The sequence below is a fragment of the Microchirus variegatus genome, assembly GCF_963457635.1.
Source record: "Microchirus variegatus genome assembly, chromosome: 14".
In the NCBI taxonomy this organism is placed as follows: Eukaryota; Metazoa; Chordata; class Actinopteri; order Pleuronectiformes; family Soleidae; genus Microchirus; species Microchirus variegatus.
Window position 1 is genome coordinate 19,765,263 of NC_139815.1, and position 13,549 is coordinate 19,778,811.

The 13,549-nt window shown below is 42.2% G+C and overlaps 1 protein-coding gene across 1 annotated transcript in view; it reads left to right on the top strand.

The window, feature by feature from the left end:
• Window positions 1-7,065: 7,065 nt before the first annotated feature.
• esrrga (estrogen-related receptor gamma a) overlaps window positions 7,066-13,549 on the top strand; it is a gene marked incomplete at both ends in the record, with an annotated part of 66,523 nt that continues 60,039 nt past the window's right edge. The window contains one exon of the mRNA XM_083900431.1: window positions 7,066-7,121. Within this exon, the coding sequence (XP_083756557.1) occupies window positions 7,066-7,121 (56 nt within the window). The remainder of the gene's footprint in view (window positions 7,122-13,549) is intronic.

Sequence of the window (13,549 nt, forward strand, 5' to 3'; positions counted from 1 at the left end):
ATATATATATATATTTATATAAATATATATATATATAAACCTGAGAATGAGATGGAGGGAGAGTGAGAGAACAGTGAGGTTTACAAAGATCACAAGGTTAAGAAAACTGCAGTTGATTGTTGAGTTTCAGCTCCTGGTTGTTGTATCCTATCATTATGGGATGGAGGCTCTCTGTCCTGAGCCCGTGTGTGATGACCTGAGACAATCTCTCCATCTCTGAAAGATTCCACCCATATTGACACAAGTTTTATTGCATTTATTGTCTTATTGTTGTTTTAAAGTGGGCAGTTGAGGAGGAATTAATTAGTCTATCTGTCTTTCGGTCCATCCGTTCATTTGTCTTTATCACCACAGCCCCGTTTCCATGTGTTCATTGTTCTCAAACGTTCTCCGTCTTTTTCTTTCTAACAACCGAACCTTGAGATTAAGATGTTTTCGCTCATACACACTCACACGTTCCTGTATTCTCACACAGAGAGGGGGATGTGTGAATGAAAGTTGTGTACTGTACACACACATGCGCCCACCCCCCAGATACCACCCCAGTTTCAACATTGACATCTATCATGTCTACCCTGCCCATCCACGTTTGATGAGGTTACACCTCAGTCCAGACCAAAGGCCTGCCCCCTTTTGCCTGTCCCTGCTTGATGAGGTCACACCTGCCGAGTTGTGGTCCAGCCAACCTTCACTCTGACCACTGACAGGATGACAACCACCAGGTGAACAAGTGTGTGTGAGAGCGCGTGTCTTCTGTATTCAAAACCTTTTATCTAATTTGGTATTCAACTCGGACAGTGGCACAGAGGTTAGAAACTGGCACCTCACAGGAAGAGGGCTCTTCAAATCCATAGTTTCTTTATTAATATATTTTATTCTAAAGTTTTCTTGTCATATGTAAGCTTATTTTTATTGTTTCATTTGTTTAGGGGATCCACATGTCTCTGACTAGTGTTCTTTGTTGGTTTTATACACTTTCTGTCCTGGCTCATGTGTAAACCTGTGTGGGGGTTTTCCAGCTTCCTCCCATTGTCTAAAGACATGCAGATTGGGCTCAGTTTGATTGGCGATTCCAAATGAACCATAGTGTGAACGTGAGATTGTGTGAGGCTTGTGTCCAGACATTTTGTGACAAGTTTGCCCTCGCATGTGAGGAATGCAGCAGGAGATTTATTTTAATGTGTTCACGACAGCAGGCACACGCAGGAGATAGAGGGGTACTGACTGCCGTGGACAATTTTTCCATTCACTCCCTGTGAATTATGTGGAACTTCACCTGCTGTGTTCTCACATAATCTCACTAGGACTTGTGGACATTTTGCGTTGTCACGTTGAGCCCCCTCTGAACAATGTCAGGCAAATGGCTTGATTTCTTTGCTCAGGTCTGAAAGCAGCTTATTGGCATTGTTATAGGACGGTGAAATGTCAAGGATCTCTTGCCCGGTGTCAACTGGGATTGGCCCTCAGAGTATAAGGGGTATAGATGATGGATGCATATAGAGATTTGACCACCGCTAATTGTCACACTTGGGCACACATGTCGGACCAAAACATAAGCAATCTTGACAGAAATTTCCACTTTTAACCCTGATCACATCTCTATACAGTATTTATCGTGTACAGGGCCCTGTAGCGTGTTTCCGACGGTTTGGTGTGGTTCGATTTTTGCGTCTCCTTTAGGAATAGTACCAAAATAACCAACTCCAACCCATCCGTTTTTTGGTATCGTTACCTTTGGGTACCAGAGTAATGGTATGGTATGGGTGGAGCTAGACCCAAGACAGTCATATATGTGCCTCCCACATGTAAATACCCTCAAATTAAAGCCGAAAGTGTGCAGTTAAAGGACATCTTGTTCTTTTCATTTAAAATTGTAGTGGTGTATATAGCCAAAAAGAAGAGATTTGTGTCAATTTCCCAATATTTATGGACCTGACTATATATGGCATGCACTGTACGCATATGGTGCTTGTGTCTAAATGAAGTCTAAATGAATTCCTAATGAACAATGAAATTGTACGATTTCTAATAGGAGGCTAATGATTTATTTGTATTAATGCTAAGGTCACCTTCTCCATAAACCTCTTTCTCACTCTCTTTTTGTCAATGAATTATTTCAAGCTGTGAATTCCTGTCTGACCTTTGTATGGAATAACAGGGCCGTCACATGTCACTCTGGTCTAAAGAAAACACATCATACATCCGCCAAGATTAAAGGATCTGACTGTGTGTGTGCGCGCGTGTCGTGTCTGACGTCTGTCTAGTTAACTGATATTTAAATGTAATATTTACTTTACCCTATAATATGTTAACTCTGGTCAACCTGGACACATGTCTTCACAGAAATCTGTTACACAGTGGTAGAAAGTTTGTGTGTGTGTGTGTGTGTGTGTGTGTGTGTGTGTGTGTGTGTGTGTGTGTGTGTGTGTGTGTGTGTGTGTGTGTGTGTGTGTGTGTGTGTGTGTGTGTGTGTGTGTGTGTGTGTGTGTGTGTGTGTGTGTGTGTGTGTGTGTGTGTGTGTGTGTGTACCCCCTACTTTAAAGGTTACCCAGACACACTTTTGGTGACAGGCTCCAGAAAGCCCCCTAAACCCAGCAGCTTTTAACAGCAGCTGGTGCTCTTTCCTTGGCCTTGATCACCATCACAACCCCGTTGCCTCCCTGGAGGTTCTTGCCTGGACGGAGCCACATATTATACAAAAACACATTTAAGTGTAATAAAAACATCTGAAAAAATACCAATATTTGATTTTACCAGTGTTTTTTAACTTGTATATACAAGTTTAATAGAAATATGTTTGTTTTTATTACTTTCCATCGTACAACAGTGTGGTAAATTACTTGATTTCTGGCATGAGTTCGCAACGACTAAACATTCTTGCAGTAAATGTTAAGTAGGGAAACATGTTTAAAGTATTTGGAGTACTTTCTGAACTAAGAAGTTAAAGTTCAGTGTAGGTTTAGGCAGTATCCACATTTTTGGATTACCCACCCTTATTCCATATCATCAATTAAACGTGTGGGTTCTGGTGTGTGTGTGTGTGTGTGTGTGTGTGTGTGTGTGTCTGTCTTAAATAGGCTGTGAGGACCAATTTTCATTAAAACCCATCTTTGTGAGGACATTTTGACTGGTAAAGGGTTTTTTAAGACTTGATTTTAGAGTTAGGGTTAGGCATTTAGGGTCTACTGAATACATACCTCAGAAAGAATACTGCACAAACGGCTGTACTTATTTGTTTTTCTGGCATAAACTAGAATCAGTAGATCAAAACCTGGTCCTACTGATGCAAAACCTAATTTCTGAGGAACTGGATAAGTTTAGGGTTTAGGGTTAGGGTTTAAATTAAGGTTTTTACCCACCCTAGTTTAACGCATTACCTGGTTATGGTTAAGGTAAGGAATTAAGCTTCATTTAGGCAGTCCAACTGAATGGAAGACCATACAGTGTCCTAAGAAGAATAGCTGTTCATACCTGTCTGTGTGTGTGTGTGTGTGCATGTGTGTGTAAACATATAAAGCAGCAGGCAAGATTAAATCATCATAAATTCGAAAATCATTCCAACAATATAAAATTCATGCATGACATCCAATTACATTAAAGAAGCTAAAATCCTTACACACACACACACACAGCAGTGACTGTGGGCTGCAGTTGTTCTATGAAGTGACCAGAGTCCAGAGCTCCCTCTGTTGGTCTGTAGTGAACTACAGTTTCTCCGTCTGCCCTCTGTGCTGGCAGATTCTCTCTTCCTTTACAAAAAGCCAAGGTCACTGTATTCAATCATTTTTGTTCATGTTTCTCTTCACGTCTTTTTTAATGTCTGAGAAACCTTTAAGATCAGTGTACAACTCAACAGCAACTACAGTACAAAATGTGATGAGTTTAATTAGGTTCCTATTGTGACCTTACAAAACTAAATGGAAAATATGTATTTTATTCAAGTAGCAGTTGTTTTTTTTTTACAATCAGTTAATAATTTCATGTAAAGAAATTGTAATGAAAAATCAACATAAAGTGACACAAAAGTCCTATTAATCAGTCGAGGCCTCATTTGTCACTTAGAGGTCTGAAGTCAGCTCTTAAGTGACCACCCCTTGAATTTGTAAAGGACTTATTTCGACCAGTATGGACATACAGTACTGTACACACACCTGACATACAGTAACTCCACACACACACACACACACACACACACACACACACACACACACACACACACACACTGTCCTGCATGAACCTGCTGTGGCCTATTGAGTGATGTGACTGATCAGTGAGAGTTGCAAAGGGAAAATCCTTGTCCAGATGTCAACAGGCTGCTGCCTCCACCACCACCACCACCAGGGTCCAAACACTCACACCAACGTACGCAGGATACACGTGACAGTGACGTGACCACACAGAGAGACACAGTTCACAAATGATTCTTACATAATGTGTATTTTACACCTTATACCTTGTAGGGAAATCCCTCGGCTTTTGCATTCAGGAAGTGCGCATGAAGTTGGTCTGAAGGGGTCAGTGTTAACCTACACACTCTGACGGGAGAGCCAATCAATGGCCAAGGTGGGACTGACCGGGGCATGTGGGGTCAGTCACTCAGGGGGGAAAGAGGAGGGAGGTGAGACGAGGGAGAGGGAGGTACGGTTTGATTTGAGTGAGGTGGAAGTGAAATGACTCATTTGAAAGTTCAAAAGCATGTGACGTGTGCTCAGTGTACAGGAGGGATCTGACAGACCTATCAGATTGTAATGCCTTCTTTATCAAACACTACTCCTATGAAAAATGACCTTAAATCACTGCTTAGCGCAGCCATTATAAATGCATAGATTCACATTCAAATTATTGTCTCTATAAAAGCTTTTTAAATGAGATTACAGTTTTGTTACACTGTAGTTCAAGTGATTTTCCTTTTTATTTTTCTTCTTAAAATAATACCTTATATTTTTCAGTTAACACCAATACAATATCATTGAATAACCCAGAATAACTTTGTTTGAGCGAATAGATTCTGAAAGGCGCGGATAAGAACCGCTGTAGAAGGTAAAAAGGTGTATAAAAATGTGTAAGAGGAATCTTCCGCCAACAGATTTCAATACTTATTACACTGAATTACAGGGTTTCCTGTATCTTAAGGTGTCACAGAGACAGAAATAGGCATATTTGTGTGTACGTGTGTGTGTGTTTGTTAGAGACGCAGGTTTTGGTAAAGGATTTGTTTGCCCAGTAGTGACGGCAGCATTGATTCACACTCATCTTTGTCGATGCTTATAAGCCCCGGGATACATCATAACTGTGTGTGTGTGTGTGTGTGTGTGCAGGAACGTGGTAGCATACATGTATACATGTGTTTGGCTGCTGATCTATGTGTGTGTGTGTGTGTTTTTAAATTTGCTGTATTTTGGTAAAAACATGGTTAGCATAATTTGGAAGTTCAAATTGTTCAATGGTTGTATTGTTTTTTTTATTCATTTCAGTAGTGCAGATTCTGCTGGTCAAGCCAATGTGCACATCCTCTAGTGCTATACATTTTATTTATATACATGTTTGTTGTTTCAACAGAGTTGAAATTGAGTTTATGGATGTGGGAAAGTGTAAGAGAGGAGAAACTGGTTGTAGTTACTGTTCAAAACACACACACACACACACATCAAAGCAGAGATTGGTTTCAAGAAATGTTTTATTATCTGTTCGCTCCCAAAGCTGCTAATCATAACTACTCTCTTTCATCTTTCCCCCCCTTTCTACCCTTCTGATTTCCTCTCTCTCGCTCTCTCTATCTTTACTTCTTATCCCTCCATCCTGCGTGCAGGGCTGTCGCACATGTTGAAAGAAAGAGGGGGAAAAAAATAAAAATAAAAGTGCATTGTGGTGGTGCAAATCTGAGTCTCCTCCTAGGTTTCTCCCCATTTTCTTCTTCAGACCCTTCCCTCTCTCCTCTTGTCTCCTCCTCCTCCTCCTCCTCTCCGAGGAGCACTGAGCTGACTCCAGCTGGAGAAAATCCACACATTGCACATCCGGAGGCGTCCGAAATCTCGGAAAACACCGGGAATACGCACAGCGTGCTACTGTCGACAGAAAAAAAAAAAAAAAAACGTTGTCCCAATCATTCCCAAATCGTTCCACAACAAAGGACAAGGGCTGTGGAATTGCCATAATCCTGTGTTGTACTGCTGAGCTGGGATGGGCTGTGTGTGTGTGTGCGTGTGTGTGTGTGTGTGTGTTTGCAGTGTGACACATTATTTAGGCTTAAGGTTTAAGGTCAAGCTCACGCGTCTTCCTTTGATCCTGTAATTCTCTGGATTTGATCAGGTCAATTGTTTGCAGCTGCAGGCTGAGCTCATACATGTTTTTAGACAAAATATTTGTCCCTTAAAACTTCTAAAAGAAATAGTTTAAAAGAAAATGTAATTTCTAGTACAGGTGAGAGCGATGACATGTTATAGGAAAGAGAGAAAGAAAGAGGAATGAGGCTTTGCCTTTGCTTTGAATCTTTTCTCTCACCTGTCTCCTTCCCCTCTCTCTTCCCCTTCCATCGCTCTTTGTCTGAGCGCCTCCCTCTCCACCTGCTCCTCCTTCTCTCTCCCGCTGGCCCCTCCTCTTTCCCCGCCCCCCTCGCGCAGCCATTGGCCCGCCGTCCACCAATCGCCGGCGGAGCAGGGGCCTGCGGGACTGCATATGCAAAGTGACGCTTAATATTCATGAGCTTCTATCGGGGCTTTAAGTCGTTGATTAGGACAGCGGCGCAGCTTTCCATCCCAACTGCCTGCCTGCCTGACGGTGCGCGCGCTCATAGCCCCCTCTGCCCGGCTCTCACTCACTCACTCACTCACACACTCACACACTTTCACACAACACGCAGAGCCGAACAGTGCAGACACACACAGCCCGGTAACTGTGTTGCTCCCTCCAAGCGAAAGGACCGAGAGCGAGAGAGAGGAAGAGGAAAAGAAGAGAAGAAAGAGATTAAACTTTTGTATATATATTTTTTAAAAGAAAAGAAAAACATTTCTTTATTTTTTGTTTCTTTCTGGAGGAGGTTGACCTGACAATGACCCGGTATCGTCGATGGATTTGGTAGGACATCCGCTATCCGAGTGTTTTTTAATGCACTCTGAACAAGAGTAGGTAATTTTTTTGTTTACCTTTTTTTTTCCCGCTTATCTTTGTGTTCGTCACTCAACTTGTCTGTGTAGTTGTTCGTGTGTGTGTCGGTGTCAGTGTGTGTGTGTGTGTGTGTGTGCTGGTATGCAGCGGAGGTGTCCGGCACCATGTCAAGGTTGTTTCTGCTGTCAGGTAGCACGCGCTCCGCTCAGTGTGTGTGTGTGTGTGTACGTGCGTGCGTGTGCGCGCTGTGAACGGACAGACGCTCTCAGACTCAGTTAGTGCAGCGCAGGAGTGGAATTTCCTCCACCTGCGGGAACAAGGCATACACACACAACACACACCTGCGCTCGCGCACACACATAACACAACACATTAATAACGCACGTGCACATGCAGGTTATCCTTCACTTTTTTTTTCTTTTTTTTTTTTTAATAACGCAGTGTTTCACTTTGAGTCAAACTGTTGTTATGACTAACCACTCTCTCTAAGGCAGTGTGTGTGTGTGTGTGTGTGTGTGTGTGAATACTTTCTTCAGGACCTGTCTGGCTTGACCTTGTCTGGACTAGAAGTCCTCATGGTCCAATAAGACCAAAACCTGGTCCTAACAAGGCAAAATCTTATTTCTGAGGAGTTTTTTTTTTAAAGTTAAAGGCTCATTTAAATTGTGATCAGGTTAAGGTAAAGGGTTAAGTGCTTATGGTTAGGGGCTTTTTTGTTTAGGCTGTCCAAACTGAATGGAAGTCAACACATTGTCCGAAGAAGACTCACAGACCTGTGTGTGTGTGTGTGTGTGTGTGTGTGTGTGTGTGTGTGTGTGTTTTAAGTGTGTGTCCAGTGGAGCAGAGAATCAGTGAGGTAACAGGGCGTTCATGGAGAGAAAAGGCCCATCAGAGAGCAGAGGGGAGGAAAAGGGGGGGACAGCCGTGCTCTTAAATGCCAGAGGAGGTAGAATTTCAGACGGACAGCTCAGCGTGTGGCCCCGCACAGGAATTAGAGACAGTTACACACACAAACACACACACAAACACACACACACACAAGTGTGTGATTGCCGCTGAGCTGCTCCTTTTGCCAACGCTTTGCTCTTTTAAGTGTAGGAGTTTCAAACTGATTTTGACAGCATTGTTTGTGCATGTGTGAGTGATTTGATGAAAATACAACATCACAGAAAGCCAAGTCTTATTTTAAAGAATGGACATATTTACTCTTAAATTAATGCATAAAACGGCTGAGTGGAATTCAGTGGGTGGAATCCACTGATTGCACTGACATTGCTGAATGTGTTTTTTTTTTTTATTCTGTTTATTAGTTTAACAGCAAATATGCAACAGAAGTAAAAAATAAATCTGTTTTTTTTCAGTGGCTTAATTAAAAAAAAATTGAAATACAAATAAAAATTGGAATTCTCGACACTGAATGACAGAACAGAGAGGATGAAGTCAAACCAGAAGCGAGCTCAGGATGATAAACTGATGTGTTTCCTGAACAGGACATCAGGGGAAAATGTTGTGTCCTTTGACGCTGTCTCACCTTTGTCTCTGGTGTCTTTTGCATGCAGAGACAGTCTCACCTACACACACACACACACACACACACACAGCGGAAAGGGACAGTGTTTTCAGAAGAAGCCACAGAAGTAATAGAGCATTAATATGTGTACGTGTGTTAATATGTTAAGTCAAGTTTAAGGTTTTTGAGCCAAAGAACACATTTTTCCTCAGTACGACCTTCGTTATTTAGTCTGATGTTTTCTCAAATCCTGTGACTGGCTGTCCAGAGCAAAGTCTCATAACCCTGGTATTTTAAGATGCGGCAGCACCTCCAATTTGAAATGTTTAACTGTGGTTTTCATTTGTGAATTAAAAGAAAAGGACGGTGACAAGTTAGGACCAGGGTTTGGATAAAACACTCTCACCTGACTGTTTTTTTTAACCTCACTTATATTTGAATTCTCTGTCCGTTCACACCTTCATCATCAGTGAATTCACTCACCCTCCGATCCAGCGTTCTCCTTTTTTTCCGCTTGCTCGGCTCCCCCCCGTCCTGTGCTCTCTCAGACACTGCTCCTCTGCGCTAATTAAAATATTAGGGATAATGATCATACCAATAATAATAATAACAACAAGTGCCACTTAAGCTGTTTACATAATTGCATTCCCCCCTCATGCCACCATATACATAACATTTGCATATAATTAAGATGTATTTTCGACGGAGACCTCTCTGATTTTTAGTGGTGGTGGTGGTGGTGGGGGTGTTTGTCAGTGGGTATGAAGAAGGGAAGCAGGCGGCGTGAGCCGCACAGTGAGCATCATCCACATCAGGGCTAAGGTTTGAGTTCAGAAAGACCAAGAGAAGCGAGGCAGTGGACGAGAATTATTGTCCAAAAATAATAATTTTATATTTATCTTATTTTTTTTTTATGTCACTGACATAGACGTGTAAATAGTGGCGGTTTTGAAAGAAAAAAATTGGTTACGTTTCTGATCCGTCACACTAAATACAAAAAACACATTTAAACAAATGTGTTTTTTGTCAGTTGAATTAAGATGATGATGATCATAATGTTTCACTTGGTTCTGCAGCCTGACCTCAACCTCACAATGATCATTTTTCTCTCTGTGATAAAATCAACTGAGCTGATGGAAAAAAAACTTGTACAGGCCGACCTTTTCTGCTCAAGCTCCAGCTATAAATAAGTCTTTCTTTTGCACCTTTTTTTTAAAAATTATAATAATACCCAAGCTCCTCTAAATGGCAGTGATAATGTCTCTGTGGATTTAATTTTCCAATGAAAAGGAAACAATCGCTCACTTCTTAAAATGAACACAACAAATTTTTAACATTTTATTTTTTCGGCCTTTTACATTTTTGTCTCAGTCTCAGGCCACGAGCGAGGGAGATCATCAGCAGAGAGAGAGAGAGAGAGAGAGAGAGAGAGAGAGAGAGAGGGGTAAAGTGAACTGAAGGGAGGGAGGGAGGGGCAGGTGCAGGTTGAGGGGGGAGGCAAAGAGAGATTGCGTAAATTAAAATCCTTTTAATCTCCTTATAAAATCATTTACTTAATTCATCTGTCAAAGCATGTCAATATGTGCCACACTGATTTGTTGGCCGTGTGTGTGTGTGTGTGTCAATTTGCATCTGTTTGTTGTCACGCATTGGTTCGTGCCTGCCCATATATTGTGTGTGTGTGTGCGTGCGTGCACGTGTGTGCAGAGAGAGAGACGCACACGTTGGTGTCCGGCCTACGAGAGGATGTGCTGTTTTTTTGTGTGTGTGTGTGTGTGTGTGTTTGCTTCTCTGTCCCCGTGGCATTTGTTGTATGTGGGTTTATTGCAAGTCCACGCACTAAGACGCGCAGAAACGCACACATTCCTGCATACAGCGACCTCTCTCTCTCTCTTTCTCTCTATCTCTGAGAGAGAGAGAGAGAGAGAGAGAGGGAGAGAAGGGTCCGGGCGTTCCACTGGTAATTCAGTCCCGTAAAGAGTGAGGGATGCAATGAGAGGGACCGACAGAGCAAGATGTAGGAAGCAGGGGAGGGGAGGGGGGTTTTGCTTTTGTCTGACACCAGCACTTAGGGGTCCACTGGACACATATGTACGCATGAACGCACACACACACACACACACACAGCTATCAACTCAAACACTTTTTTAAAAGCATTTCCTTCCCAAAAAAACAAAACAGTGGCCACATTATGTCAAATATTCATTTGTGCATGAACGCGCACAAACACACTTGTATGCAAAGCTGCAGACATGAGTGTGTTGAGTCTTGATGATGCAAATTTCTCCGATTTCTAATCAGTCCCATCAGTGCCGTGTGTGTCTGTGTGTTGTGTGTGACATGGGCAGTTAAAGAGTTGTGTGTGTGTGTGTGTGTCTCTTTCTCTCTGTGTGTGTGTGATTAAATGCCAACACACCGACTGAAAGAAGAGAGAGTGATATTCAGTGAGAGGCAGCGCCGCTCGTGTCTTCTCATCCCTCATCCCACCTTTTCTTGCGTCCACGCTCTCGTCCATACATCACAACACACCCTCCGTTTGTTATTACCACAGTAGGTGTTGTTGTGCGCCCTATCAAATCATTAATGGTTTTGTGTGCACAATTACTGATGTGCTGCATAAGTCACACATCATATATCTTTCTTTATTCTCTCCGTTTAGAGCTGTGGAATTAAAATATTTTAATTTTAACAGGTGGTTAAACGGGTCTGATTTTAGAGAATATACCAATTTTTGTGTCTCACACAACTGTGGCTTTTTTTTTTTTGTAATTTAAGTGTGTATTCATTTGGATAAACTATTGCGCCGTATGTGAGATTAGGGGAGACTGGTTTACGCATCTCACTCTCTGTTCGTGTGTGTGTGTGTGTGTGTGTGTGTGTGTGTGTGTGTGTGTGTGTGTGTGTGTGTGTGTGTGTGTGTGTGTGTGTGTGTGTGTGTGTGTGTGTGTGTGTGTGTGTGTGTGTGTGTGTGTGTGTGTGTGTGTGTGTGTGTGTGTGTGTGTGTGTGTGTGTGTGTGTGTGTGTGTGTGTGTGTGTGTGTGTGTGTGTGTGTGTGTGTGTGTGTGTGTGTGTGTGTGTCATGTCGTGCTCAAGGCGTCTAATGCTACCTCTCACTCCTAATAGGAGGAGACAGCAGAGACTGGGCCACAATAGAACAGATTTAGATGGAGAGGTGCTCTGTCTGTGTGTGCGCGCGCGTGTGTGTGTGTGTGCGTGTGTGCATGCGTGTGTGTGTGGGGGGGCATGAGTTAAACTGGATGGAGAGAATAATGTGCAGGTTCAAATATGAGAGGTTTTCCGTCCTTTGCAGTGTGTGTGTGTGTGTGTGTGTGTGTGTGAAGGGAAAAGGGGATAAGGAGGGGAGGGGGGGAGAAAAAGAAATGTATCAGACAAAAACGGAAAGGTACAACAGAAGGAAAAGCGTTGGAGACAAAGACGGAAAAGAAATGAATGACCGCGCCGCTTTGCAACTGACAGTGAAATATTCCACCTCTCATTCTCCCATCATGCTTCATGTGTGTGCCTGATGAGGAGAGGATGACAGCCCCACGGCCCTGCCCACCTCTCTCTCTCTCTCTCTCTCTCTCGCTCTATACGTTATTCTTTTCTTCGTCGCTGTTTTCTCCAACTTTGTCATCTGTACTTCACAAATACAGTCACACAAATCCTAAATTAGTTATTTGCCTGAAAATTAATGCAATGATGATGAAAGCCCTGCATAGTTACACCATGTGTACATGTCATATTATATATCTGTATATTTGCTTTATAACTACCCAACTTTAATACATTTTTATAGGATCAAAATTACACATCAGATACCTTAAATATAGTTTATTAAAGCAGATTAGCAACATTATAGCAGTTTTCTTATATATCATGAAGTAGTTTACTATTTCCTGTGAGGCCCTTGTTTCTGTGTTAACGATGATGCAGCACTGGTGTACACTCACATTGTTAAAAACAAGACGTAGATGTAAATTGATTAAAACATATTTGAAGACACGGTGCACAAATTAGCTCTTAAACACGTGAAATACAATAAAATGTTTTTTTTTCACGTGTGCCGACAAATGTGAACTTATGTTGCACGCAATAAACGCTTTAATTTTTATAACACTTATTAATAACAACGGGCGTCTTCTTGTACACAGTATAAGAATTTGTTTCCTCCTCTTTTCCTACACCACTTTTTTTTCCTTTTTTTTTTACCTTCATCCCACACACCGCACATGCCCCTCCCTCTCGGAGCTGTCACCTTTCTGCATCCGCTCAGTCCCTATTAAGGCCGACAGCCCATCTGCCGCTTGCCCCGCTAACAGCTCCCGTCGCTAACACTAATGCTAACATGTGCACGCACGCGCACGTACCCGTCCACATTCTCTCGGACACTCACAAGCCCACACACACACATGAGGTTGTGTCGCAGTCGCACCTGCCCTGATGTGCATCCTGCAGACGGAGAAAAAAAATGTAGTCCCACATTTACATTTTAAGCAACGATCTTTAATGTCTAATCATGCAGGCCGTCTGTAAAGTAATCGTTCATGATATCATGAGGAAAAAATGTTTTTTAAGGGGTAGAATTGAAAGATTTTCTCTTAGTTTGTGTTACTCTTTAGCAGAAACTAAGTGCTTAAGCTCTACTATTGCCATTATCCTGTATAATTTCAGCTCTTCTTTTATATTTCACATAATTTATGAAACTATACATATTTATCAACCCTTATTTATGATTTTTAATGATGTATTCGAGTGGAAGTTGTCACCCTGCCTTGATCAGGGAGGTAATTAAGAAGGGAAGCTGCATCCCTGTGTGTGTGTGTGTGTGTGTGTGTGTTGTGGCATTTGCTCTTTTTAGGGATAGGTGCATTTTTATTAGCAAGAATGGCAACTGTCTCATCAATCACTGCATCACCATGTCACACACACACA